The 26,221-nt window shown below is 31.4% G+C and overlaps 1 protein-coding gene across 14 annotated transcripts in view; it reads right to left on the bottom strand.

Annotated features, from left to right (window-relative positions):
* Fam135a (family with sequence similarity 135 member A) overlaps window positions 1-26,221 on the bottom strand; it is a 104,263-nt gene that overhangs the window by 23,907 nt on the left and 54,135 nt on the right. For 6 of the 14 annotated variants that reach the window (XM_021732562.3, XM_040282903.1, XM_021732561.2 and 3 more), the window contains 6 exons: window positions 25,875-25,952; window positions 23,277-23,326; window positions 17,669-17,824; window positions 5,110-5,183; window positions 3,478-3,632; window positions 894-3,264 (listed from right to left, as the gene is read on the bottom strand). In XM_021732562.3, the coding sequence (XP_021588237.1) occupies window positions 894-3,264; window positions 3,478-3,632; window positions 5,110-5,183; window positions 17,669-17,824; window positions 23,277-23,326; window positions 25,875-25,952 (2,884 nt within the window). Of the gene's footprint in view, window positions 1-893; window positions 3,265-3,477; window positions 3,633-5,109; window positions 5,184-17,668; window positions 17,825-23,276; window positions 23,327-25,874; window positions 25,953-26,221 lie in introns of those variants that run through there. The other 8 variants (XM_021732563.3, XM_021732567.3, XM_021732564.3 and 5 more) reach the window with 7 other exon arrangements.

Here is a 26,221-nt window from a genome sequence, read left to right on the forward strand (position 1 = left end):
TATGAATACACTACCATTCTAACTCCATATTTAGTATTCAACCACAAGAATGTGAAGTTTCACTGCATGTATGTATGATATGTCAAAATACATTCTACTGTCATTTGTAACTAAAAAGAAACAAAGAAAAAAGAAAAAGTTATGTTTTATTAAGGGGGGGGGGGAAGAAGCAGCATTTAATGAACCTTAAACTGGGTGAAAACATAAACACCATCTCTTCTTGATGACTCTGACAAAAAGAGGTACATAGCAGGTGGTACATAATATTTGGCCTCTTAGCTTATATACTACAATTTTTAAATTGGCCATATTCACCTCAGTGGGTTTCACTAGCTTTATGCGCTTTAGATCTTATTTTGTCCTTATTTCCTATATATTCTCATGAAACCCAGATTTTGTCTGGAAGTTAATGGGGTAATGATGATGAAAGGGTTTTGACTTCTAACATAAAATTACCAGTAGAAAATTTATATTAAGAACATCTAGCCAAGAAACAGGACAATCACTTGGAAACTACCTTTCTGTAAAACAGTATAACAAGGTTCACTTATCTATTTTAGACAGCTATTCAAAGAAAGACTTTTTGTACTATAGAAACTGGAGACCAAAATGGGCATTCAGCCCTTTAGCACTATTTATGATCTATATCTGTATCTATCTATATAGATATGTGACATTTTATAAATATCACCTAAGTAAATATTACAAGCAGTTATATACTGTCTGAAAAATTTGACACAGAATAATTGGGAAAGGTACTGGAAAAATGATAATTTAATGTTTATCATGTAAATAAATCTTATCTTCTATATATATTTATGATTTTGCTTTAATATATATATTTATGATCAATGTATATTTAGTAGCACATACTGTTAAGCTCCATTACTTACGCTTGTATTTGAGGTTTTGGTGAATTTTCATACCAGGAAATTGAAGAAGTCAAGTTGTAAGAAATGCTGCTTGGCTGCTTTGTAATGGCATCAAATTTACTTTTAGAAGAAAATTTAACACTACAAGGAGACTCTCGTAGTGCAGATGGGAAGGACAAACAACCAGAAGTACAAACGGTAGGCATATTTATACCATCCCTCAGATAGTCACTGTTTACTTTTTCAGACTTTATAAGTCCTTCTTCTTCTAGTGCATCTCTGCTTGTATAGTGAGCATTTACTGTTCCATCCAAAGCTGAATAATCTTTTTCTTCATAATAACCATTTTGAACCATTTGTTGATCCTGCTCTTCCTCTTCCTCCTCCTCCTCCTCTTTACCCTGTTCCTGTTGAAGATCACTAATTCCTTTTTCACAAGTTTCCTTTTGAGGGCTAACTGAATTGCTATAGCTAATAGCAAATGTGTCAGAAATATCCGTACTGCTCTGAGAACCAAAATAATTTTCCACAAGCCCTTGCTTTACCATATCAGTACCAGCTGAAAAAGGGTCACTTGTACCCAGATCAGTTTCAACTTCAACTGTAGGAGCTTCTGAATATATTTGTTTGATAGTCAATGTATCACTATTTTTTCCTTCCACAGTTCTATTTTCACTAACTTCTGCATTAGTAGAAATGGAGCCTGAAACAACACAAGGAGTGCCTAAACAAATTAGTTTTGAATTTAACATAACTGCTGTTCCTGCTGAGTTATCAGATTTATCAAGACTCTGGGACCCTTTACCCATAGTGTCCAAGTTAGGTTTGGAGCTGCAACTATTTTTCGCATCACTGGAAGTATCTTTATCTGAAAAAACAAGTTGCAAAGCGTCTTTAGTGCTTGAATTTAAGGAATGTATTGCTATAGTTTCACTATCCAAATGCCCTGAAAATATAACACTCTGCTGTTGCAAAATAATACTTGACTTTTTAGTATCATCATATTTTGGCAAATCAATTGTTCCTAGGTCTAATATACTTTTGCTATCACTTAGATGGCATTCAGGCACAATAGATTTCTTAGAATTTTCATCAGGTGACAACAGTTCATCATCAGAAGGTAGAGAGTTTATAGATGTCAAAGATGACTGTATTTCACTTAAAGCACTTGTACTCTCAGTGCAATGACTTCCTAATGAAAATTTTATGTTACTATCAGTTTTCATAAAAAGCTGAGGAAATAATCTTTCATTATTATAAGGACCTTGCCCTTGCACAGTTTCAAAGACTATGTCAGGGTTTGGATGTGTTGCAAAAGAACTTGGCTCACTTTCAACACCTGAATCTGAAAATCTAGATGAGGCATATGTGGCATTAGTATCTGGTAATTTAATTGTATCTCCACTTACTACAATATGATATTCTTTTGTAGAAGGAGCAGGCATATTATTTCTTAATTTAGCTAATGATTCTCCAATAGGACAACATTTTGCTTCTTGCAAAGTTTCCTTTTCAAGTGTTATTTCTAGAGATTTAGATTTACCATTAGATTCTAAGGATTCAAAGCCAGGTAAAAAATCATCTACAAATATTTCATCGTGTTGAAGCTCAGTCAAAGGTCCTATATTAACAGTTATTTTTTCTCCAATGAAAGGATCTTTATCACTGGGTTTTACTTCAATTGTTCTAACTCCTGATGATGGGGTTGTTTGATGATCATGGCAATCGTCTGATGAACTTCTGGATGTCAGATTTTGTTCCATGTGTGTAATTTCATTACCATCCTGGGAGATATCAAGTTTACCTGAAATGGACAAATTTGCACAAAGATTTAGGCTGCCAGTGTTCAAAGGATCAAACTGGTCTGGTTGAATATTTTCAATATCTGGAGACTGTTGTTCAGTTCTCTCTGTATTAGTTGGCAAATAGCTAGCTTCCTTTTGACTTGTCTGTCTGATGTAAGTCTTTGGGTCAAAATTATATCCACATATTGTGGGATCCAGACCTTCCTTCTGACTATGTGAAGGATTGCCTTCAAAGCATTTATTGTGATCATTTGATGCTGTACTTTTCAAACATCTGTAGCCTACCAAAACCACAGAATCCTTAGAGTTCTGTTTTATTATTTTTTTTGTGTTTTCTGGTTTCATTGTTTTCATGAGCTTAGCAACCTTAACTTTGGATTTATTTGATTCTTCATTTTTTCCTTTTAGAAATTTTGTTAGCTGCTTTTCACCTTCTGTATACCAAATATTGGAGGAACCAGCAGGTCTGACCTTCAATTCTGGGCTAGAAAGTCCTGCTACAGAGCTTTCTTCAGTCTCATATTTATCCATTCTAGTGGACTCTGATCTCTGAAGATTCTGAATTCCCATCCAGGGTGCATCTAAGTCTTTTATCCAAAGAAAAAAAGATTTAGATTTAAAACAAGTGTGAGAACTCATGATTAAGACTATTTTTTCTAACTATAACTTTCTAATAGCCTCAAACATAAGTAAAATTGAAAGGGAAAAGTTGTTTCACATTAGGGAATGATTTTATTTATATTAGAAAGAATATGCTAAATATTATACACATAGCTTATATTATTTTAGATGATACTTACCTTCAATAACTGAATCTAAATACCTATCTTCAAAGATTATAGGTAATGAATTGAGATCTCCATCTAATTCACTACATTCAATAGGTAGGGGTGGAAGAGAACTGCAGAAGGAAGTATTTTTGATAGCGGTGCACATCTGTAGGTGACTCTGAGCACTGAAAAATATTTCTTAAGTCAGATTGTAATAAAAAAAATTATACCCAACTCCACTTTACAGTCTACCCTATTTTCTTCTCCTATCATTCCTATTCCCTTTCTTCAAGACATACTCTTCTTACGAAAGAGCTTCTTGGATAGACATAAAAACTGGTAAGATAAAAATTCTGGTTTGCTGACAGACAATAAATTACTGACACAAAATTATAGTTTATTGACAAATTAATTTCTATTATATTGTATACTTTCTTAAGTTATTTCAAAATGAGTATCTATGCTTATAGAATAAACTTCCAATCATGTAAGAAAAATGCTTACCAATTATTTGATGATAACAGAGAAAAAACTACACTCCATTGTAGCTCCTTTACTTAACACATATTGACCAATAAAATTAATAGCTATTAAAACAAAGTATTTAATTTTCTTTTTTCTTTTTGGCATTGGGGACTGAACCCAGGAGCGCTTTATCACTGACCTACATCCCCAGCCTTTTTTATTTTTTATTTTGAGACAGGGATTCACTAGGTTGAGAGTTGCTAAGTTGTTGAGGTTGGCCTCAAACTTGAGATCCAACTGTCTCAGACTCCTGAGTTGCTGGGATTATAGGCAAGCACAACTGTGCCTGGCAGTATGTAACTTTCTAATACAAAACAGTTAAAGGATCCTTTGTTATATAAAATTTAAACCAAATCCAAGTAAACAGAATAGTATGAAATATACTGATTACCCAGTATCAACAATTAACATTTGCCCTTCTTGTTCTATCTATACCTCAACATTCACTACATATCCCTCCATTCTACTATTGTTTAGTTTTTCTTAGGTACTGGAATATATAAATATAAGCTGTAAGTTTGACAAGGGAATATATGATATAGAACATTTTAATCTATTCAGAGTTTCCTCATGTCTTCCCAATTTTCCAACCCAGATAAACCCTAAGATGACCCACTATCCTATTTTCATTTTAATTTTGGCTGTTCCAGAACTTCATATATTTAAAATCATACATTATTCATTCTTTTATGTCTGCCTTCTTTTGTTCAGCATAACGTCCTCAAAATATTCTCTGAAGCCAAAGAATACCAGACCTAAATATATTCAGTGGGAAAAATGGAAGGCATTTATTCTGGATATTTTAACTGTAAGTCATTACATAACAAAAGGTAGTGCCAGACTACCCAAACTCACAATGATAAATGTAAGAGATTTTGACCTGTGAAAATAAAGACAGAATAAGATGGCCAAATGGAAGGCTGAAGCCAGAGTTGCATGGCTATATTTACAGATTACAGTAAATCTGATATAAGGGGAGAGAGGGGCAAGGCAAGTAAATTATGCATCTCTCTGAAGATTTAATAAAGAGTGGATTTCTGAACTTCAAATTCTTCCAGTTTTTTTCTATAAATTCTGAGGTAGATATCCATGTGAAAGGAAGCAACATCATTTTAAGTTTGGATTTATGCTACTCACTGAAGTTCCTGGTATGCAATGGCAGCTTCTCTTGGATGTTCAAAACAAAAGAATGCCTCAGAAAATCTTCGAACCTAGAGAATTCCAAAAAGAAGTATTAATAACATGGCACATTTAAAAAGTCAACCTGGCATAGAATGGCAGGGAAAGAAATTGCCTCCATTAGGCCTTGCATAACAACCCGTGGGAATTCTCTCCCTCTTCATTGTTGACAAAGCACTGTATTTTTGTGTTGTATGAAATGAACAGCAGAATCTACAGCGAGAAACTTAGGTTCATGTTTTGGATCTCATTTCTCTTCCTTAAAGGGATTCTATTTGCCTTATTGGCTACTACATCTCTAGTATCTACAATAGTGCCCAGTACATGAGAAAAACAATGAAAAACCAGCTAGCTATCAGGTGGCTTTCTCCATGCTCTACGCCAGGCTTTCAAATATATGCTAACTATACTGTTTGACTTAGAAGTATTGTGATTTTAGGCATTTAATCTTTGAGTTTCAGATGATTCATTTTCAAATTATACTTAATACTTGTTCTATACATGGGGTTATAAAGAACAAACAAGAATATATATGATAGCACTCTATAATCTGACAAGTGCATATAAATATAATCTATTATAATTTCCATTAGAGCATTCACTACATTTTGCCTTAGAATAACTGTATATGCAAATCATACCACCTCCTAAAGTGTAATGTTTGTTAGAACAGGAACAATGTTTTGATGACCCTTGTAGTTTCTAAAACATAGTTTTGCATGTTAAAAAAGTACTTGGTAAATACATATTGAATCTAGTTGAATATTTCTTCCACTACATTTATATTTTGATCCTTTTATTTTTAATAATGAAAGGAAAAGCTCTGTCAACTACTGGAGATGAAAAATATATCTTGTTTGGAGTATAGAGGAGAGATAATTAGGTTACATCTTGAAATTATATTACATTGAAGATTCTCTTCTAAAGGGAAATTGATTTAGGATTCTTTGGATAAATATGTACATGAATTAGAGATCTATTTTACTCATCATCAAGATCAGGCCAAACATGACTTACTAAACCTCTTTCTCTAAGCAGATGAGCCTGACTCTTCAGAAGGACAAGTCAGTAAGGGAGGTTAGGAGAGACAAGTATCAGACACTGAGGAGGATGCAACCATCTGTGTCTGTACTTTCAAATGCATTCCAATTGTGTCTTCTTTCTTTCCATCCACAAAGGGGAAGATGAGAAAAACCAAAGCCAAAACCAAAACTATCTGCCTGTCTATCTCGAGATGTTTTCTCTGGGGACTATAAAGTGAGAGGGAATTTATCTTTAAGTTATCTGGATTCCTAGAGTTGTAGCTGGACCTGCAAAATTAGTGAGCTGATTTTCCTTTTCTTTCTATTTTCGGTAATTCCTAAAATAACTATCAACACTTGATAGTATCCTACCCATAAAACTATGCTAAGTATTTTATTTTCATTCTTTGTTTTAAACCATAAAAAATACAAGGGAGGAGGTATTATCTTCATTTAATAAGTGAGAAAATTCAAACCAAAGAGTTTAATCACAAAGAGGCAAGATAATAAGTGATAAACTTGGATTAAAATAAAGATTTGAGCAACTCCAAATCTTATGCTTCAAACCACTTATCTATTCCCTTCTACTTCATACTTCATGTTATCAGAAATCTTTCCTATCCTCTATGCACGCACAAGTTTCTCAATTCTCTCACAATGATTACCACTCTGGGGTGATAATATAATGAATAAGGTTACGAACTGTGCTGTGTGGCCACAACTAAGATATGACTGCCACCTGATGACAATACAGCTTAATTTTAGGCAAATGACTTACATTTAAAAAAAAAGAGTTAAACTTAGGACATGACGAATATATATTACTGCTTTGGTATATGTTTATAAAAATGAGTTTTCTGATATATCCTAATTTTAAAAAGAATTCACTTATTTGACAGCATCAATATTTAAAATTTAGCAAAAACCCAGAAGGGAAAAAAACCCCTGAGGACACAGAACGGAATTTATTACTAATGTTTTACAGAGTTAAATGCTCCTTTATCTATGTTCTTCCTAATACATTGCTCGAATTACTAACATATCATTTATTACAGTATAATTATTAGTAACATTTTTATTATAGTACAACCTTATTTGTGTTCATGGAGGTTAGAGTCCAATTTTGAGTGCAGAGTATATATTTCATAGATCATAATATTTAAATTACCTTGAAAAAAGTAGGCATATTGCAGATGTTTACTGAACAAATGTTTTTTAAGTCCTTGGGTTACACTCAGAGTAGGAATACCATACAGTCTTTTTATTATACAAAGCTGATTTATGCTTACTATTAAACAGAATTCTAACTAGTTTACATTGTTTCTCAATCCACAGCTATTTTAAAGGAGCACATTAAACTAGGGAAAATGAACAACTGTAGAGGCAGATGGAATTGGACTCCAATGAGGATGAGTCAAATTTCAGTTACCACTCTTCCTAGCAGAATGATCATATTTAGGGAACAGACTAACTCTATTAATGAGTTGGAGAACTTAAAACAGTAACCTCAACCTCAACTTCAATCAGCATTGTTTTTTTTTAAAAGTTCCTTAGGTGATTCTAAGGTTAGCCAGGTTTGAAAATGTCTATTTTAAATTTCTTCTTAGACCATAATAGAAAAATTGGTATAGAACTTGCCCTGAACACAACTATATAACTGATAAAAATACATAAGGCAACTATTTGTAACACTGACAAATATGTACTAGATATGCAAAGCAGCAGGAAACTATAACTCACAATCAAGAAAATAATGCAATAAGTACATACAATTCCCAAGATAATCCAGATGTTAGAATAATAGGCATTTCTATTTTTTAGTTTTTTTTCTTAAGAGCAGATTTAGGTTTAACAAAAAAACCTAAATGATCAGCAAGTAACAGTTCTTACAGCCTCTCTTTCTCTGCTACCTCTCCACTTCCCCTATTATTTTATACCTTATATTACTGTTACATTTGTTACAACTGATAAACCAATACTGACTTTAAAAAAACCTTTTTTTTAGCTGTAGATGGACACAATATCTTTATTTGTTCATTTATTTTTTATGTAATGCTGAGGATTCAGCCCAATGCCTCACATGTGAGCCCCAGTCCCAGCCCCAATACTGCCTTTTTATTAACAAAAGTCCATAGTTTACACTAAAGTTCACTATCAAGTATTCATTCTCTAGTCTTTAACATTATATCATAATATTACATCATGCTCATCATAATATTACACAGAATAGTTTCACTGCCCTGAAAATGCCCTGTGTTCCACCTATTTGTCCCTTCCACCATCCTTGTGAGCCTGTGGTAACCACTTATCTTTTTACTGTCTTCTTGGTTTTTCCTTTTCTAGAATGTCATAAAATTAGAATTATATAGCTTAAATTACCTTTCATATCAGCTTCTTTCATTTATCGATGATTTCAAGGTACCTCCATACCTTCTTTTGTTTTATTTCTTCTACTTAGTTGTACATGACAGCCGAATGCATTTCAATTCATTATACACAATTGGAGGGCAACATTTCAATTCTCTGGTTGTACATGGTATAGAGATGCACCATTTGTGCAATCATACATGTACCTAGGGTAATGTCGTTCATCTCATTCCACCATCTTTCCTATCCCAACTATATGGGGAAAAATGTATCTTGACCACTACAGTTTATATCACAGTCAAAAATTTATTCAAGATGTTAAACCTAAAAGCTGTAATTCTGATATTTCCAGAGGCAAACACAGGAGAACATTTTCATGATTTGGGATAGGTAAGTCCTTATAAAAGAAAGGAAACAAAAGCACTAAACACAAAAGAAAAACTTAAAAAAAAAAAGATTCATGGTAATGGTGACAGCTTAATACTAACTGTATGACTGGGGTGGGGAGGGGGCATGGAGGCAGGAAAGATGGTGGAATGAGATGGACATTTTTACCCTACGAACATGTATGACTGCACATATGGTGTGATGCTACATCGTGTACAACCACAGAAATGAAAAGTTGTGCTGCAATTATGTACAATGAATCAAAATACTCTACTGTCATGCATAGCTAATTAGAATAAATTAAATTAATCAAAAAAACCTGTATGACCATTTTGCAAAAAATGAGCGGAGTTTTTTTTTTGTTTTTTTTTTTAAATAAATTTACCTAATGACCAAGCAATTCCACTCCTAGGTACTCAAGCAACATAAAAGATTTATTATTGAATGTTTACAGCATCTTCACTCAGAATAATAAAAAAAATCAAATAACAGGAGATAAAACAAATCAACTCTGGCATACACAATGGAATACTACACTCACAATGGAAAGTAGTGCAACATGGACTAATCTAAATGTGAAGTAAAAAATACAAATTCTGTTCATAAAGGTTCTGAAAAGTAACATCAAGGCAGAATTGTTTATGGGGTATGGAAATTAACAGAAAACAGATATAAGGTCATTTTCTAAAATAAAGGAAATGTCCTCTGTATTGGCTGGTTTTCAGATATGTCACCAATGTTAATGCAAGATTGGAGTTTATAGAAAGACTGCGAATATAACTCAGTGGAAGAGCACTTGCTTGCCATGTGCAAGGCTATGGTTTTGATCCCTAGCAACACACACACACACACACACACACACACACACACACACACACACAACAGACTTTATAATTAAATTTAGATCTTTCAAATTTACAAAGCTTCTGGGTTAGGTCTTTCTGAGGGCTATTAATTTTTAAAATATCAAATATATATTGACATCAGGCATGATAGTGATAGAGATATACATACTAATCAGATTTAGATTTATAAAAGCCTTTTTTCTTCCCCTAGCATTTAATGATTCCAAGAAAATTGGCTTAGTAGAAGTTATAAGCAAAATACTCTCCTCAAATAAAATATTGTTAGAGATGTAAAAATTTAATCATGAAAATAACTGTTGAATGCAATTTGTCTTACTTTATAGGATATCTTTAAATAATGAATTTAAAAGTTATTCTCCTGAGTCCTATACATCAAAGGACATTATCAATAGAGTAAAAAGAAAATGTACAGAAGAAAATATTTTCAAGTCATACATGTGTAATGGTCTAGTTTTTAGAATATTTATAAAGAACTCCTGAAACTCAATAACTAAGACACAAACAATTAAATATGGGTGAAGGCTGGATGCAGTGATATAAACCTGTAACCCCAGCAGCTCAGGAAGCTGAGGCAGGAGGATCACGAGTTCAAAGCCAGACTCAGCAATTTAGAGAGATTCTGTCTCTAAATAAAATATAGGAAAACAAAAAGGGGGGGTGCTGAGGGTGTGGCTCACTGGTTGAGTGCCCCTGGGTTCAATCCATCATACCCCTCCCCCCAAAAAAATTATGGACAAAGGACTTCAGTGTACACTTCATCAAAAAGACAAAAAAAAATGGTCAATAAACACATGAAAAGGTGTTCAAGGTCATTTGTTAATTATCAGTGAAATGCAAACCAAAACCACATTGTAATACCATGACACACTCACTAGTTTGACAATAAAACAAAACAAAAACAAAATGCAGAAAATAACAAGTGCTGACAATGATGTAGTGAAATCAGAATCCTTCCACATTGTTGGCAGGAATGAAAAAATAGCATAACTGTTACAGAAAACAGTTTGGAGGCTCCTCAAAGTTAAACAGAGAATTACTATGTTACCTACTAATTCCACTCTTAGGTATATAGCCAAAAGAACTGTAAACAGGTATGCAAACAAATGTTTCCTGACAAATTTTCGTAGCATCACTATTTACGTTGGGTAGAAACAATCCAATGTCTATCAATGGGCAAAGAGGTGAAAGAACATTGTATATCCATACAATGAAATTTCACTAAAATAAAAAATGCATTATTGATATATGCAATAACATGGATGAATCTTGAAACATTATGCTAAGTGAAAGAAATCAGACACAAAGGTAACCTTTTATATAAATACATTTATATGAAATATCCATAAGAAGTAAATGAGACTAGTGCTTACAATAGAAGGGAGAAAAGAGAAAATGAGGAGTGACTGCTTAATGGGCATAGGGTTTCCTTTTAGGGTGATCAAATGTATTGGTTATGGCTTGATGACTGTATAATCCTGTGAAATACTAAATGCCACTGAACTGTATATGCTAAAATGACTGATATATCATGTAAATTTCTCAAAAAATCCCCCTCTATTAACCAAAAATTGAGTTTAGGAAATAGTTACTATAGACATTAGCTTACATATGACCTATCCTCTTGCCTCTACCACTCTGGTAGTTTTGATTTTCTAGCTATTAGACCATCAGTGTCAATGTTTAGTGTTTCAAAGCATTTTTATCATTAATTCCAGTGAATATAGTAAAGTCGAACATTTTCTTTAAATTCAGTTGAAAAAAATTCTAAATTATATTTTATATCACACCAAGGTAATCACTAAAAATCATGTTTGAGACTATATATATATATATATATATATATATATATATATATATATATATTGCTTCTTAAAATTTTTTGTAGTTGTAGATAGAGAGCATGTTTTTTTTTGTTTTTTTATTTTTTTAGGTACAAGGGATTGAACTCAGGGGCACTTGATCACTGAGCCATATCCCCAGCCCTATTTTGCATTTTTATTAAGAGACAGGGTATCACTGAGTTGCTTAGTAGCTAGCACATTGCCATTGTTGAGACTGACTTTGAACTCTTGATCCTCCTGTCTCGACCTTAAGAGCCATTAGGATTACAGGTGTGGGCCACCAAGCCAGGCAGCACGTCTTTGTTTATTTTTATGTGGTGCTAAGGATCGAACCCAGTAACTCACACATGCTAGGCAAGCGCTCTGCCACTGAACTACAGCTCCACCCCGGACACTGTACTTCTTTTTATTTTATTTGTAAAACATAAATAGCAAAGGAAACCAGTATTATAACAAATGACATTTCAATGTTGTAAGGCCGGGCTACATTTTTGTTTGAAGTCTTAATTTTTTTTCTGGTTGCAGCCTTTATCTTTTTTTTTTTTTTTTTAAATTTAAATTTTTGCTGTGCTGGTGATTGAACCTAAGGTCTTGAGTATGCTAGGCAAGGTTTTACCACTGAACTTTGCTCCTGTTCCCTCTATTTATTTTTATTTTATTGCTCTGCATTGTTCCCTTACATTTTTCATTAACATGCATTAATTTTTCATTAACATGCATTAACTCTACATATTAATGGGATTCAATGTGATATTTTAATACATGCATACAATGTGCAATGATCCCATTTGGCCTCGATTTATTCATTCACATCCCTTCAAACTTCTAAATAATCAGTATTCTGCATTCAGGTTGATTTCTTGTTTGTTTGTTTTAACTTCCACATATAAGAAAGAACATGTGGTACCTCTCTTTATGTGTCTGGCTTCTTTTCCTTAACATAATGCCCTCCAATTCCATCCATTTTAAGGAACTCTTGACTTCATTTCTGATATTTTGCAAATATATAAAAAACAGATGAAATGCAAAGTATCAGCTGAGTTCCCATCCCATCTCTACCATTTCAGCCAAATTATTTTACCTTCCTAACAGAAATATTTATTTTGTAAAATGGGAATGATAAAATATTTACTTCATGAGGTTTTTATTTTATTTTTATTTTTTTTGCGGGGGCAGGGGGTACCAAGGATTGAACTCAAGGGCACTCGACCACTGAGCCATATACCCAGCCCTATTTTGTATCTTATTTAGAGAAAGGGTCTCATTGGGTTGCTAAGTGCCTCGCTTTGCTGAGGCTGGCTTTGAACTTGTGATCCTCCTGCCTTAGCCTCCTAAATTGTTGGGATTACAGGCATGCACCACTGTGACAAGCCATGAGATTGTACTGATGATTTAAATTAGTTAACATTTATAAATCAATTACATAGTATCTGGCAGATAATTGCTATATATATGTTTGTTAAGTAAAATATATAAATAAATTATCCTTCAAACAGCATTCTAAGAAGTAAAAAACACCCAAAATGCTTTTTACATTTTAAATGGTTGGAAGTTTTTCAAAAATGAAATAATATCTGGTGACAATTGAAAATTATATGAAATTCCTATTCAATGTCCACAAATAAGCTTTTATTAAAACCTAAAGAAAAAAAGCATAATAATGTCTTCTACCTAACTACAAAAGAAAACGCTTTCCCTCCTCCTGTTTTGTAGATGAATTCTTGGGCTTATGGTCAGTGGTCCCATAGAATCACAATTTCAGAAAAGGGTTAGTAACAAACCTGTTGCTATGAACTTAAAAAAAAAAAAGAATAAAGAAGTTGTAGTTAACAAAGATGATAAACGCAGGGAAGCAAAGAAGGACACAACTATGAATAAAGTAGATGGCAAAATTGGGCACAGAAATTTGCATATAATGATTTTTCAAACTTCTCTCAGATGACTTTATAGTTTGAAATATTATTTTAGGAAGGTCTATAAAAGATTTCCATTTTATAGTCCAAGGAAAGGTACATTTATCTGAATTGTTAAATGAACAATATCACATTAATATTAAGCAACAGAATAGCAGAATCACCATATCAACTTAGGCTTCATTGCTCTAGGTTAGAACCACAAAGACACATATTGAGTAGGACCTTAAGTTTACCATATTCTGTTTCTACACAAGAAAAACAATCTCAAAATTAGTTTTATGACCAAGAAATTCTGTTTTCTATATCAGGCATAATTTATTTATATAAAAATATATAAAATAGGTAAAAGTCTGATGTTTTTGCATGCTATTTGATAGAGTCGCACTGGACATACTTAGATTGAAATATTATTTGCTATTTATTTGGAATTCAATTTAACTGGGTATTCTGACAACCCTATGTATTTGGCCTGAGCAACATTACTTATGAACATTTGTCATGAAAGAACTAAAGATTTATACAAGTTGGTATAAGATAAATAAAACATCTCTAAAAGAATGCCAAATTAACTGTTATTTTATCTAATTCCAGCAGCCCTAAGGAGAGCCTATACAAGGCAAAATACAAATCTGTAATGATAGCACAAAGCATAAGATATGGCTCTCTGCAAAGTGAATATGATGATCTCCTTAATACTAGATTTATAACATTATTCCAGGCACAAGTTATGATCAACATAAAATATAGCACTTCTGATGCTATAGAGTGAAACATTATAATACAACAAAACTCATAATTCCTCATGCATCTACTGTACTTCTTCAAGTCTCAGGAACAGAAGCACTGACTTTCTTTGTAAAGAGACCATCTTTTCAAGAACACTTATACTGGGGCTGGGGTTATGGCTCAGTGGTAGAGCCTTGCACGTGTGAGAACCTGGGTTTGATCCTCAGCACCACATAAAAATAAATAAAGGTATTGTGTCCATCTAAAACTAAAAAACTATTTAAAAAAAAAGAACACTTATACTGAGAAAACATTGGGAAGATAGAGATGTGTCTCTCTTTGAAGCAAAAGGCAGGATGGCTTACAAACTTGATAGATAAAGACTGACTTTGGTTCAGAGTAAAGATATTTACTGTTTATTATAAAATATTTGGGAAAGCTTGGCTTGTCACCATATGCTTGTTATTCTGGCTACTTGGGAGGCTGAGGCAGGAGGATTGCAAGTTTGAAGCCAGACTGGGAAAATTAATAAGACATTATCTCAAAAAAAAAAAAGAGGGGGGTGGGCAGGCTGGGGATATAGCTGGTAGAGCACCCCTGGGCTTAATCCACAGTACCACAATACATCATAATACATACATACTTAAAATAAAATATTTGGGGGTCCATAAGCAAAGACTTTTCTCCTGTAATTCAATTCAATGGTTTGAACTTGGCCTTCTTTATACTAGATTGTAGAAACAGGCTTGGAGAACCAACACAAATGACAATACTTTGCTTATTGCTATTACTATGAGATCCTTTATCTCTGACCAGTCTATGGTAGCCTTAGGTATGCTATAAGTAGGGTGAAACCTGGGATTCTACAGTTCTTGACACATACAAAATTCAGTATTACAGTTATATTTTGCTTTTTTATAAGTCGAATCATTCAATTTCTTAGTTTCGATTTATATATCTTTTGCTTAATCATGGAGACTTTTAATCTTTTTCATTAATATGGCCACTGGGGACCATTCACGTACAAATAGTCTGTATGGTCCAGTGGGATATAATTTTTCAGTAATATGAAAATCTGCACTTTCTTAATCTTGATACATAATATATTGAAGCAATATTAAACTAATTTACTGTATTTTTCTTTCCAAGTACAGATTTATATTTCCTGTTTTTAGTCCAATTCTTTGTTTCACTACTTGCTTTCACACAAAAAGAAAGATTTCATTATCAGAGGTTCATTTCTGTGACTCAGCTCAACTGTGCTGCTTCAGAACCCATCATCAGACAACCTATACACTTTATTATGGCTAAGTTTGTTCTTCTACAAACAATGAATGACCTCTGGACTGCTCTGGGTTAATGTATGTTTAGCACTGTATTCTAAGAATAGCAAGACACTTTATGATCAAAGTTCCTGCTGAATTGCATAAATAGGAGTCAGAAAGCACAATATATTACCATTTACAAAATTCAATGATAATCCTGTTTACTACAATAAACAAAATATCAAACAGAAAAAAAATGTACAAGAGACAGAATTAACATTAAAAGTTGGTTCTCTGAAAATACTAATAAAATGGCAAACTTCCAGGAAGACCAGTCAAGAAAAAGGTGACAATAGCTAAATTGTAGAACCAACCTAGATGCTCTTCAATAAATGAATGAATAAAGAAACTATGGTATATATACACAATGGAATATTACTCAGCATTAAAAGAGAATAAAATTATGACATTTGCAGGTAAATGGATGGAATTGGAAAATATCATGCTAAGCGAAGTAAGCCAATTGTAAAACACCAAAGGTTGGATGTTCTCTCTGATAAGTGGATGTTAAGGGGTGGGGGATATGGGAAAAATGGATATACTCTGGGCACAGGCAAGGGGTATGGGGGTTGGAAAGATGGTAAAATAAGATGGACATCATTACCCTACATGGTACAACGCTGCACTGTGTACAACCAGAGAAATGAAAAGTTGTGCTACAATTGTGTGCAATGAATCAAATGTATTCTGCTCTCATATTATTTAATTAGAATAAATAAATAAATTTTAAAAAAGGAGGGGCTGGGGTTGCTCGCCCAACACATACATATGAGTGCTGGGTTCGATCCTCAGCACCACATAAAAATAAATAAAATAAAGGTAATGTGTCCAACTACAACTAAAAAAATATTTTAAAAAAGAGTGATGTCACAAATAACTAATATCAGTAATAAAACACAATGGATCTTGCAGATATTAAAAAGATGATTGAAGGATGTGGTGAGCCGTTTCAGCGGACCGTGGCCGCCATTACAAGATGGCGCCGGTTTCCGCCGTGGTCTGAGACAAACAACTCCTTATTAGGGAGAGTTGGCGAGTCATTGTTTAACACCCTATGAGAAAGGTCCACGTGGCGGCTTTGCATTGGGGCTTGGTGTGCTTTATTAAGTGTGGGAGGCACAAGCGGAGAGAGAATGCTTGAAGACATGTCTGAGTAAAGGCCTAAATAAACTGCTGAGAGAAGATTCCTGAGTCGTGTCTTCCTTGCTGGCGAGGGGTCATGACAGAAGGACTTTATGAACTAACTACTTGGTAACAATGACTTGAGCAAATTCCAAGAAAAATATAACTTACTTGCTGAAAAAGAAATAAAATGTATCCATACTAACATTGTATCATCTTAACCTTAAAATGAATCTCCAGGAACTATAATACAAACCCAAACTGAAGGATAGTCTATCCAACCAGTTACTGAACCTCTTCAAAAAACTCAGAGTCATTAGAGACAAAGAAAAGATGAGAAATTATTCCAGATTAACTGTACCTAAAGGGACATTAAATTTGAATGCTATGTAGGATCTGGAATTTGATCCTGGAAATAGGAAGAAAAACTTGTCATATAGGACATGATTAAGGCAAACAGTAAAATTTAAATATGGACAATATATTAGGTCTCTGTATTGTACAAAATAAAATAGTCTAAAGTTGGTCATATTAATAGTTAAATGAAAGAACATCTTTGTTTTTTAGGAAATATATGCTGAACTAAAGAATGTATGTCTATAATTATCAAATGGCAAAGGAAAAAAAATACATATATGAATATATTTATTTGTATATATCTCTAGCCAAAAAGAGGGAATGAAAGTGAAAATGTGCCAAAATGGTAATTTGTGATTCTGATGAAGAGAATGGAAGTACTTTATATTAATTTTTAATTCTTCTGGGAATTTTAACTAGTAGGGGTTGTTACTAAGAAATCATATACTTAACTGTATTAACTTTAGAAATAAAACAATGATAAATGTCTCTTTTCTGATTTATCAATCAGACTTTTTATTCATAAGGGTTTTCTAAAGATAAATAATACTCATTAAAATTTCTGAATATTACTTTTCTTTAACTTACCCTCAAGGTATGGTGCTCCTGTGCTAATAATATTCTTAATTCTTCATGTAGTGTTACAACTTCCAGAAACTGTCCCCATAAAGCCATTAGAAGTGAGCAAAGTTGAGCAAGATTCATATTTATAAGTTCTGCCAGTTCATCAGGATTTTCTATTTTCTGAAATGACAAGAAAAACATGCTACTACTTCTAGAGACTTGCAATACATATAATTATGCTGCTCAGAATATTAGTACAAAGGCAAATTTTTGGTTTAAAAAAGAAATATGTATATGCAGACACAGGGTTTTAGAGAAAGACCAACTGACCAATGATTTTCTACTTAACTGATAGTTACCAAAGCAATTTTTAATAATTTGACCAATATTTTAATATTTGAGGTATTTTATTATTGAAATAACATCAACTATACTCTAGAATTATCCATCAAAATTTTATATAGAATGATCAACTTCTAACACCCAAATACTAGGAATTTTAAATACAATGCATAAATCCCAATGAAAGTTACAAATATTTTTGAAAGATAACATGATCTTAATATTTTCTTCCCCAATCAGCTATGTGAAGCACTTTTAAAAATACCCACAATTCTTCAAAATGAGCTCAAATACTTTTGGAAAAGGGAAAATTGTTTTCCCTCTCACTTCTATATTGTCAGGTTCTGTTTCATTTGTGGATATTTCTTATACAAACTTGTTAACCATTTGCTTTCTTTTTCCTAACATATAATTTATCCACTACATTTTTCAATTGCATTTTAAATGTTGGCATGTATATTCCTGAGATACAAAGATTAATAGATGAGAAAACAGGTAGACACACCATTATAAAATACTATTAGCAATGTTCTAAAAGTGGTAATAAATTATTGCATTTTTTATTCATGTGAACTGATCATGAAAGTTGAGTACTAAATTTTAATGTGACATGAAGACTCTTATAAAATGCAACTAGTTTTCTTGAAAAAATAAAGACTAATAAAAGACTATAAATCAGAATGATTGTTTCTGGTGCGGGCAGGTATTTTTGTTATGAGGGCAGGATATTCTTTAATTCATTATCTTGGTGTAAATATTTGTATTTCAATTATTGGTAACACTAAATCTATCTTAACTACACAGATGAATGACTTCATTTCCCTAGGAAATGGTAGTAGTCATCAAGTCTTTACAGGAATGCTGAAATTCACTCCCAAAGTTTTAATTACCATCTATATACTCCCCAATGCTATATATTACATGATTCTTCTACTTATTTTCACTTCTTTTTGAGGTTTACAGTTTAGCAGATTTTTCTTTCCTCATCCAAATAAAGCTTCCATTGATTTATCCTACTGATAACATATAACAAAAATTAAGCAAAATTAAGAAGTGAAGGCATTATGATTACATACTATCTGTTCTTATAACTTTAGTTACTGACACACAGTAGTAATTTGATAAATATTTACTAAAGGAATAAATGAATGAATGAGAAATTAACAGGCTTTATTTAGAAAAAAGCCCCCCAAAATTTTTTGGCAAACTTAGAATTCTGGAATGGAAACAAACAGAGAAAACACAGATAAACAAGGATTTGTTAACATTAAGAAACTAGATTGTGCTCTAGGAAATGATTTTATAAATGAAGCTAAAAGACTTTTTCAAGCCTCTATTAACAATATACAGAGATTAAAACAAGATACAGAGATTAAAATGTAACAAACTAGCATAAACTGAAACCTGTAGTATTATTGTCCCAAGGATTATTTTAATGGAGTTTAGAAGAAAAACAGTTGGATAAACATTTGAGAGTAATTAGATAACACTGTGTAATTAATGAAAGAAACACTGTACCAAGTATAGTCTACATACAAGTAGATATATGTTACTCTCTCTACTTTTTCCTGAAAACAAGGCTATCTAGATGTTATTTATTATTTCATTTCCTAGGGATCACAGCATCAAGGTTCTGAGAGAATATCCCTTCAAGTATACATAAATTACTCCTCTGGTTTGCACAAATATTTAATAATACATCTCAAAATAAATAATGCTAAAATTATTTTTATTTAAAAATGGAAATCATAATTAAGTTTGAAAAGATCTTTTATATGCATAAATGTAAGACAAAGATACTTTACTTTTATATATTCACTATCTTATTTTAAACATATACATTTTTCAGAACAATCATTTCAATTTTTTTTGTTATATACATAGAACAAAATCTAAAATCACATATGCTTTTAGACCATTTTCCCCGGACAACACCAACACAATATGATTGTTTTCCTACATCATCAAACATTTTTTAAAGGCTGCAAACTTTTTTAGATAATGAGTATCCCATAATTCATTAAACATTTTACTGATGGCTATAATTCAGATTAATGTTTTTACATCATTGTATATAATCATATGAATCTTTTGAGTATTTCTTTGGTATAGATTGAGATAGGATACTTTTTTTTTTTTTTTTTGGATACATACCACCAAACTAATCTCTGAAAAAGATCTACAAGGTATACAAGTCTGTACCCTCATCACATCTCAAGAAACACTGTTAAAAAAAATGCAGCCAATTTGACAGATTAAAAATTGTATTAGAGTAAATGTTTGTTTCTGTGATAGTTTCTGAGACTGAATATTTTTCATGTACTTACTAACTTTTTTTGTAATTAGGTGTCTACTTTGGGCTAATATGAAAAACTAATTACATGTTTTATTACTGATTTTTAAAAACTCTTAATATAGCTTGTCTGCTCTTTGTTGTTAAAATTTTACCTTAGGCGATGTTGTAAGATTTTATGATGTCCATTTACATACAAGAACTTATATATGGGTACCCAAACAAACTTTTTAGCAATAATCGTATACTATATGAATTACTTTGATAAAATTCCCCTTTACAATTCTCATGCTATTCTTTTCTGTATTACTATTAAGAACCTAAAAAATTATTTTCAATGTAATCACATGAACATGATCAAATACAGAGCTTATAAATTTTTTTTTTTATATATATAAGTTCATATTTATCATCAATTTACTTTTAACATAAAGAGCTTTTCAGCATGAAAACACTATCTGGCATCATAGATCAATAAATACACAGTGGAGTATATTTTGACATATTTTTACATACATGGAGTATAACTTATTCTAATTAGGATCCTATTCATATGGTTGTACATGATGTGGAGTTTCACTGAATAAATATTTCTTAAGTAATCCATGTCAATGCATAGAGATTTACTTAATTCTTTTAAATGACTATATGAGTCTATATAATCCATGAGATTCTTTATCATATTTGTGTACACATGTGAGTACTTTTATAAAACAGAATCTTAAATAACTTGTATGGGAGGTAACATGCACTAAATAAATATTTTTAAAACAGAGTGATAAGTTACCTTAAAAAAATTAATTTAAACCATCATTAACAACATATGCCATTACTAGTTTCCCTATTATCCTTACCTACAATTGAGATTAGCAGTCACTCTTGTTTTTGCAAATTTCCTAGGTCAAACTCAATCCAATCAAACTCTTTATTTAAACCTGTATTTTCCTGTTTTTCAGTAATACTAAGTATCAAATTAAGTAGCTTAAATTGTTCTAAGAATTGCCAATTTGTATATTCCCCTCTGTGTATCTCTTTTTAACAAGGGTGTTATTTTTATTTTTTATTTATTTCTTTTTTTGTGGTGCTGGGGATTGAACCCAAGGCCTTGTCCATGTGAGGCAAGCACTCTACTGATTATGCTATATCTCCAGCCCAAGGGTGTTATTTTGAAATTGGTACAAGGGAGCTCTTTATATATTGTGAGTAGTAATCATTTGCCTGTTTTAAATATTACAAACATTATCCTCTAATATATGGCTTACTTTAAATTTATAGTGTATTTTGTTATAAAGGAGTTTTGGATCATCCTTAGCTTATTTTATTTTGTACTTTACTATTAGTCTGAAGGAGTCATTCTATATTCCAAAATAGACTACTTATATTTCTAATTTTTTTGAAAATTTAACTATTTAGTCCATTTAGAACTACTCCTCTGGTATGGCACAAAGGGCTAAAGCTTACATCACTTATAATCCCAATGTTCATCATATTTTATCATATACTTAGTTATTACAAATTGATGTCTTTCAGTGCTATTTAACTTGACTGACTTGCCTATCATTTTAAGAGAAGAAAAACTATTTTCCTATTTCTCTTATTGTAGTTTTATATATATTTAAACATCTGGTTGGACAAATATTTCTATATTTGTATTACTTTTAAAGCTTTTCTTAGTCTTTTTTATGTTTCTTGAAAAGATTTTTAAAATACAAGGTTAAATTCCCAAAGGGAATTTGATTTCAATTCATTAAAATGATTAATGAGACAAACTGATATCTTTTGGTGATTATTTTTCTTGCCATAGTATAATATGTTAATTCATTCAAATTTTTCAATCTCTCAGTGAAACACTCCAGAAATTTTCATATTAACTGCATACATCTTAAGATTATAAAGTATTTACTGTTCTTTTGGGCAAAGATTATAAGACCATTGGTTGTAAAGAAAATACTTATTTGAATTGTGGGGAAATCCTCTTAGAATACAAAATTACATATATATCTTGTATGTGAACAACTTTTTAAGGAGAAGGTAAATAACTTTTTCAAAAGAATCTAGTCCTCATTAAATTTTCTTTCTTCTTTTTTTTGGGGGGAGGGGGGTGGTGGTGCTACGGATTGAACACAGGGCCTTCTGCATGCGAGGAAAGTACTCTACCAACTGAGACATATCCTCAGCCCCAAATTCTCATTAAAGTTTCTAAGCAAAAATACACTTCACATAAAATACATAAGTTTGTTGATTCAAGCCTCTGATTTTATCTTTAATATAGTTGACCAAAATGAATACAAAGTGAACTTAAATAGTTAAAGCATTTAGTCTCCAGGAGAAGAATAAATAAACAAACCATGAAAAATAAAAAAATAAAAAGAAAAACAAAAATCTATTCAATTTAACTGCAAGGATGATAAAAATTGTTTTGTTGAATCAGAACTGCCTTTTTTTTCCTTTGTGATTCTGGGAATTAAGCACAATTTGTCATTTTTAAAATGTCATTTTTTAAAATAAAAAACATGATATACAAGTTTAAGTGATTTTTTTTAAGAGAGAGAGAGAGAATTTTTAAATATTTATCAGTTTTCGGTGGACACAACATCTTTATTTTATTTTTATGTGGTGCTGAGGATCGAACCCAGCGCCCGAGCATGCCAGGTGAGCACGTTTCTGCTTGAGCCACATCCCCAGCCCCTTAAGTGATATTTTAAAAACATGTCCAAAAAAATTTGAATGAGTAGAAGAAAATGTATACTTTTGATTAGTAATGTGCTTTATTTATACTTCATTCATATGCGAAATAATATACTTTTAAAATGATAATTTTATGCTGAAGTCAAATTATTTTGATCAACTAAATTATGGTTCTACCATGATCAACTGAATTATGTTTGTATTTTAAATAAGATAAATAATTTAAGTTTTCTTAGACAAAATATTTACAATAGAAAAACAGAAACCATTCAAATAACTTGATAATGTGAATTTTAAAAATCCAAGTACCTTAACTTCTTCACATAGTTCAGTAAGACGAGCTTCTACATCCATTTCCTCTGAAAGGAGTAAAGAGTAATTAGAGGAAATATTTAAGTGTTAGATCTGAAAACTGCCTTTGAAATTATATAAACAAATTCCCTTTAAACAACCAAAAGATTGAGAAATATATTGGCTACATTCAATAAATTTTCACTGTAATATATTTTCATAAACACATTAATTAATTAGGTAATATGATTATTAATTCAATGTTCTTATCATTAATGTGTTTCAGTTCTCACAAGAGGCCAACACGGTCAAGAAAATATTGACTATATATGTAGGTAACTTGTAAAACAGTGTCATAGAAAAGACAAAACATAATTAAGTTTTTCTTCATTTCATATATTACAATTTACAGTAAAGTTTAATATTTTGTTATATGTGATTATGCTTTGCTTTTTATATAAAAGTTAAGGTAAAATAAATTTTTGAAAATAGAACATATTTAAAACATACCGAGGTTGTGGGCTATTTAATGAAAATGGGCAACAGAATCCTTTTCAATAAAAAGTTGGCTACTAACTTAGTTTAATAAACTTTAGTTTTCTACAAGATTTTTTTAGGTTTGTTTTCCTGGTACTGAGGATTGAACATATGGCTTGCACAGGCAAGCATTCTACCACTGAGTGACATTCCCAGCACACTCAATAAGAAATTCTTATAGTGAAGCAATTTTTTGCCATACAATCCTGATTCATTTAGTGTATGCCACAATGATCTATAAGCAATGTATAATTTACAATTAAAAAAGGCAATACTTACAAGGGAATACAAAAACTAATGGTATATAAAAATGTTATTTTTTATAAAGGAACAAATTACATTAATACCTAAAATATCATCTTTAGATATACTGAATTTTTAACTAGAAATCAAACAAACTATAGTTTTAAGTACTAAAAAGGCAGAGTCACAATCACCCAAAATTTCATCATCTTGTTGTGAAAGCAAGCTTGATTATTCTCATACAAAAGCAGGAATACAGTCTACGATATCCTAAAATTCACTCATTAGCTGAATTCATAAGTCTCTTCACTATTAGGTAAATTACATAAAACTGATTTACCTAATAGTGAAACCTTATACCTAACCTAGTGTTTGTTAGGTTTTCCAAAACTAAAGTTAATTATCAGCAAAGTCTGCATTAAATCACAACTTCCTTATGCTAACAACTGATTTCATAGTACTCATGATCTTTTCTTATGATAAAAGAAAATCATTAAAATTACTTCTGTAGGTTATATAGCCTACCTCTGAATTTAAAAAAATAAACTTTTTAAGTTTAACACATTTTTGTAACATTTACATACAAAAGGCTAAAAGCATAAAATGGTAGATTTCAATTATAGCTAATGAAAGTTACTTCAATGCAAACATCATCTTAAGGAATATATAAAAGCACAAGATAAACTCAGATTTGAAATATTTCAAAATCATTTAGAGAGTTTAAAATGCCATTTTAATTATATTTTCTTTTAAAGAGACATATGACACAACATGGCAATTTTATAGAAATGTATAAATGTGATTTAAATTGTTTTGGGGGGACTGGCTCCTCTTGCCTGTTCAGAGTTACAATTTAGAACATAGCCTTACATATTTTTCAAAATATTTATATATTTTCAAAATATTTACATTTTTCAAATATACATGTGTGTGTGTATGTGCGTGTTTATGAGTAAAACTTTTTTAAAAACGAGGTTGTGTGTATACATTGTTTTTCATCTTTTTTCTCACAGTAGTCCTACACAGAATTTTCTTACATGACTTAATAAAATTTTAAATTTCTTAAAGCATTTTCTTAAATGACTACATTCCTTGCTGTGGGTGCATCATAATTTCTTCCATGTTCCACTCTTTGCCCAAATAATGGTCATTATCTTTTTAGTGTTTTGTTACAAAGAACAATACAGCAATAAACTTGCTTGTGTGTGTATATATATATATATAAATATAAATATATATACATATGTATATATAAAAACATATAAACATATGTATACACATATATAAAAGCTTGTACATATATATTTATGATAAGATTGTCAGAAGTGGGGTTGCTAGGTCAAATTTCCCTTAACATAGGTAATATCAGGATATTAGTGACTGGATGTTATTTATTTTTTTTAACTTAGAACAACAAAAATAAAAGCAAATTAACTAAAAACACAAAACCAAATACTGAGGATATTTCTCTCTTTTATCTCTGCAATGCATGAAACTAGCTTTAGTTTTTACCATTAGACCTATCTAAAGATAAGCAAATTTAACCAATTTCTGGCAATAGACAGTTTTGAAAAAGTGGTATTTGTAGGTACTCAAAAGATTATTGAAACAAAGAGATCTTTGCAATTACCATTTTTCATTTTATATAAAAAAATTCAGTACTACAAATTAATTAAGAAATTAACCCAAATTTATCTACAAAGAAAAATGATCTTACTAGTAAGTTCTTTAAAGTGGTGGTAATAAACTATATTTATAAATTAATGAATTTTACACTAAAGCAAAATTCCATATTAATTAAAAGGGATTATTTAATTAACCTATTTGTAAACATACCTACACAGGTGTCTTTCTGGGTTCTTGGCTGTTTTCTTCTGAGAAGGCGTTGATAAAGGACCTGCATGTTGGCCTTGGCTAGTTATAAGGATTGTACACAGCACTAGTTACTATACTCCTTTTACAACAAAATTTGCTAGAATTTTCCAACTTGTTAACAGATTTAGTATTGATCTGACAGTGCAGTTAGTTAATTAGCTTATCAGAATTACAAATGATGTACATTCAACTTTATATTACTTTTTAAAATTAAGATATTTGTGTCACTCAACATTCCATATTCTGATGTTATCTTTATGTTTTAATTTCTCTGACTTAGAATTTTAGTGTTAGCAGGATTCTCAGAG

This window comes from Ictidomys tridecemlineatus, chromosome 8 (genome assembly GCF_052094955.1).
Source record: "Ictidomys tridecemlineatus isolate mIctTri1 chromosome 8, mIctTri1.hap1, whole genome shotgun sequence".
Lineage (NCBI taxonomy): Eukaryota > Metazoa > Chordata > Mammalia > Rodentia > Sciuridae > Ictidomys > Ictidomys tridecemlineatus.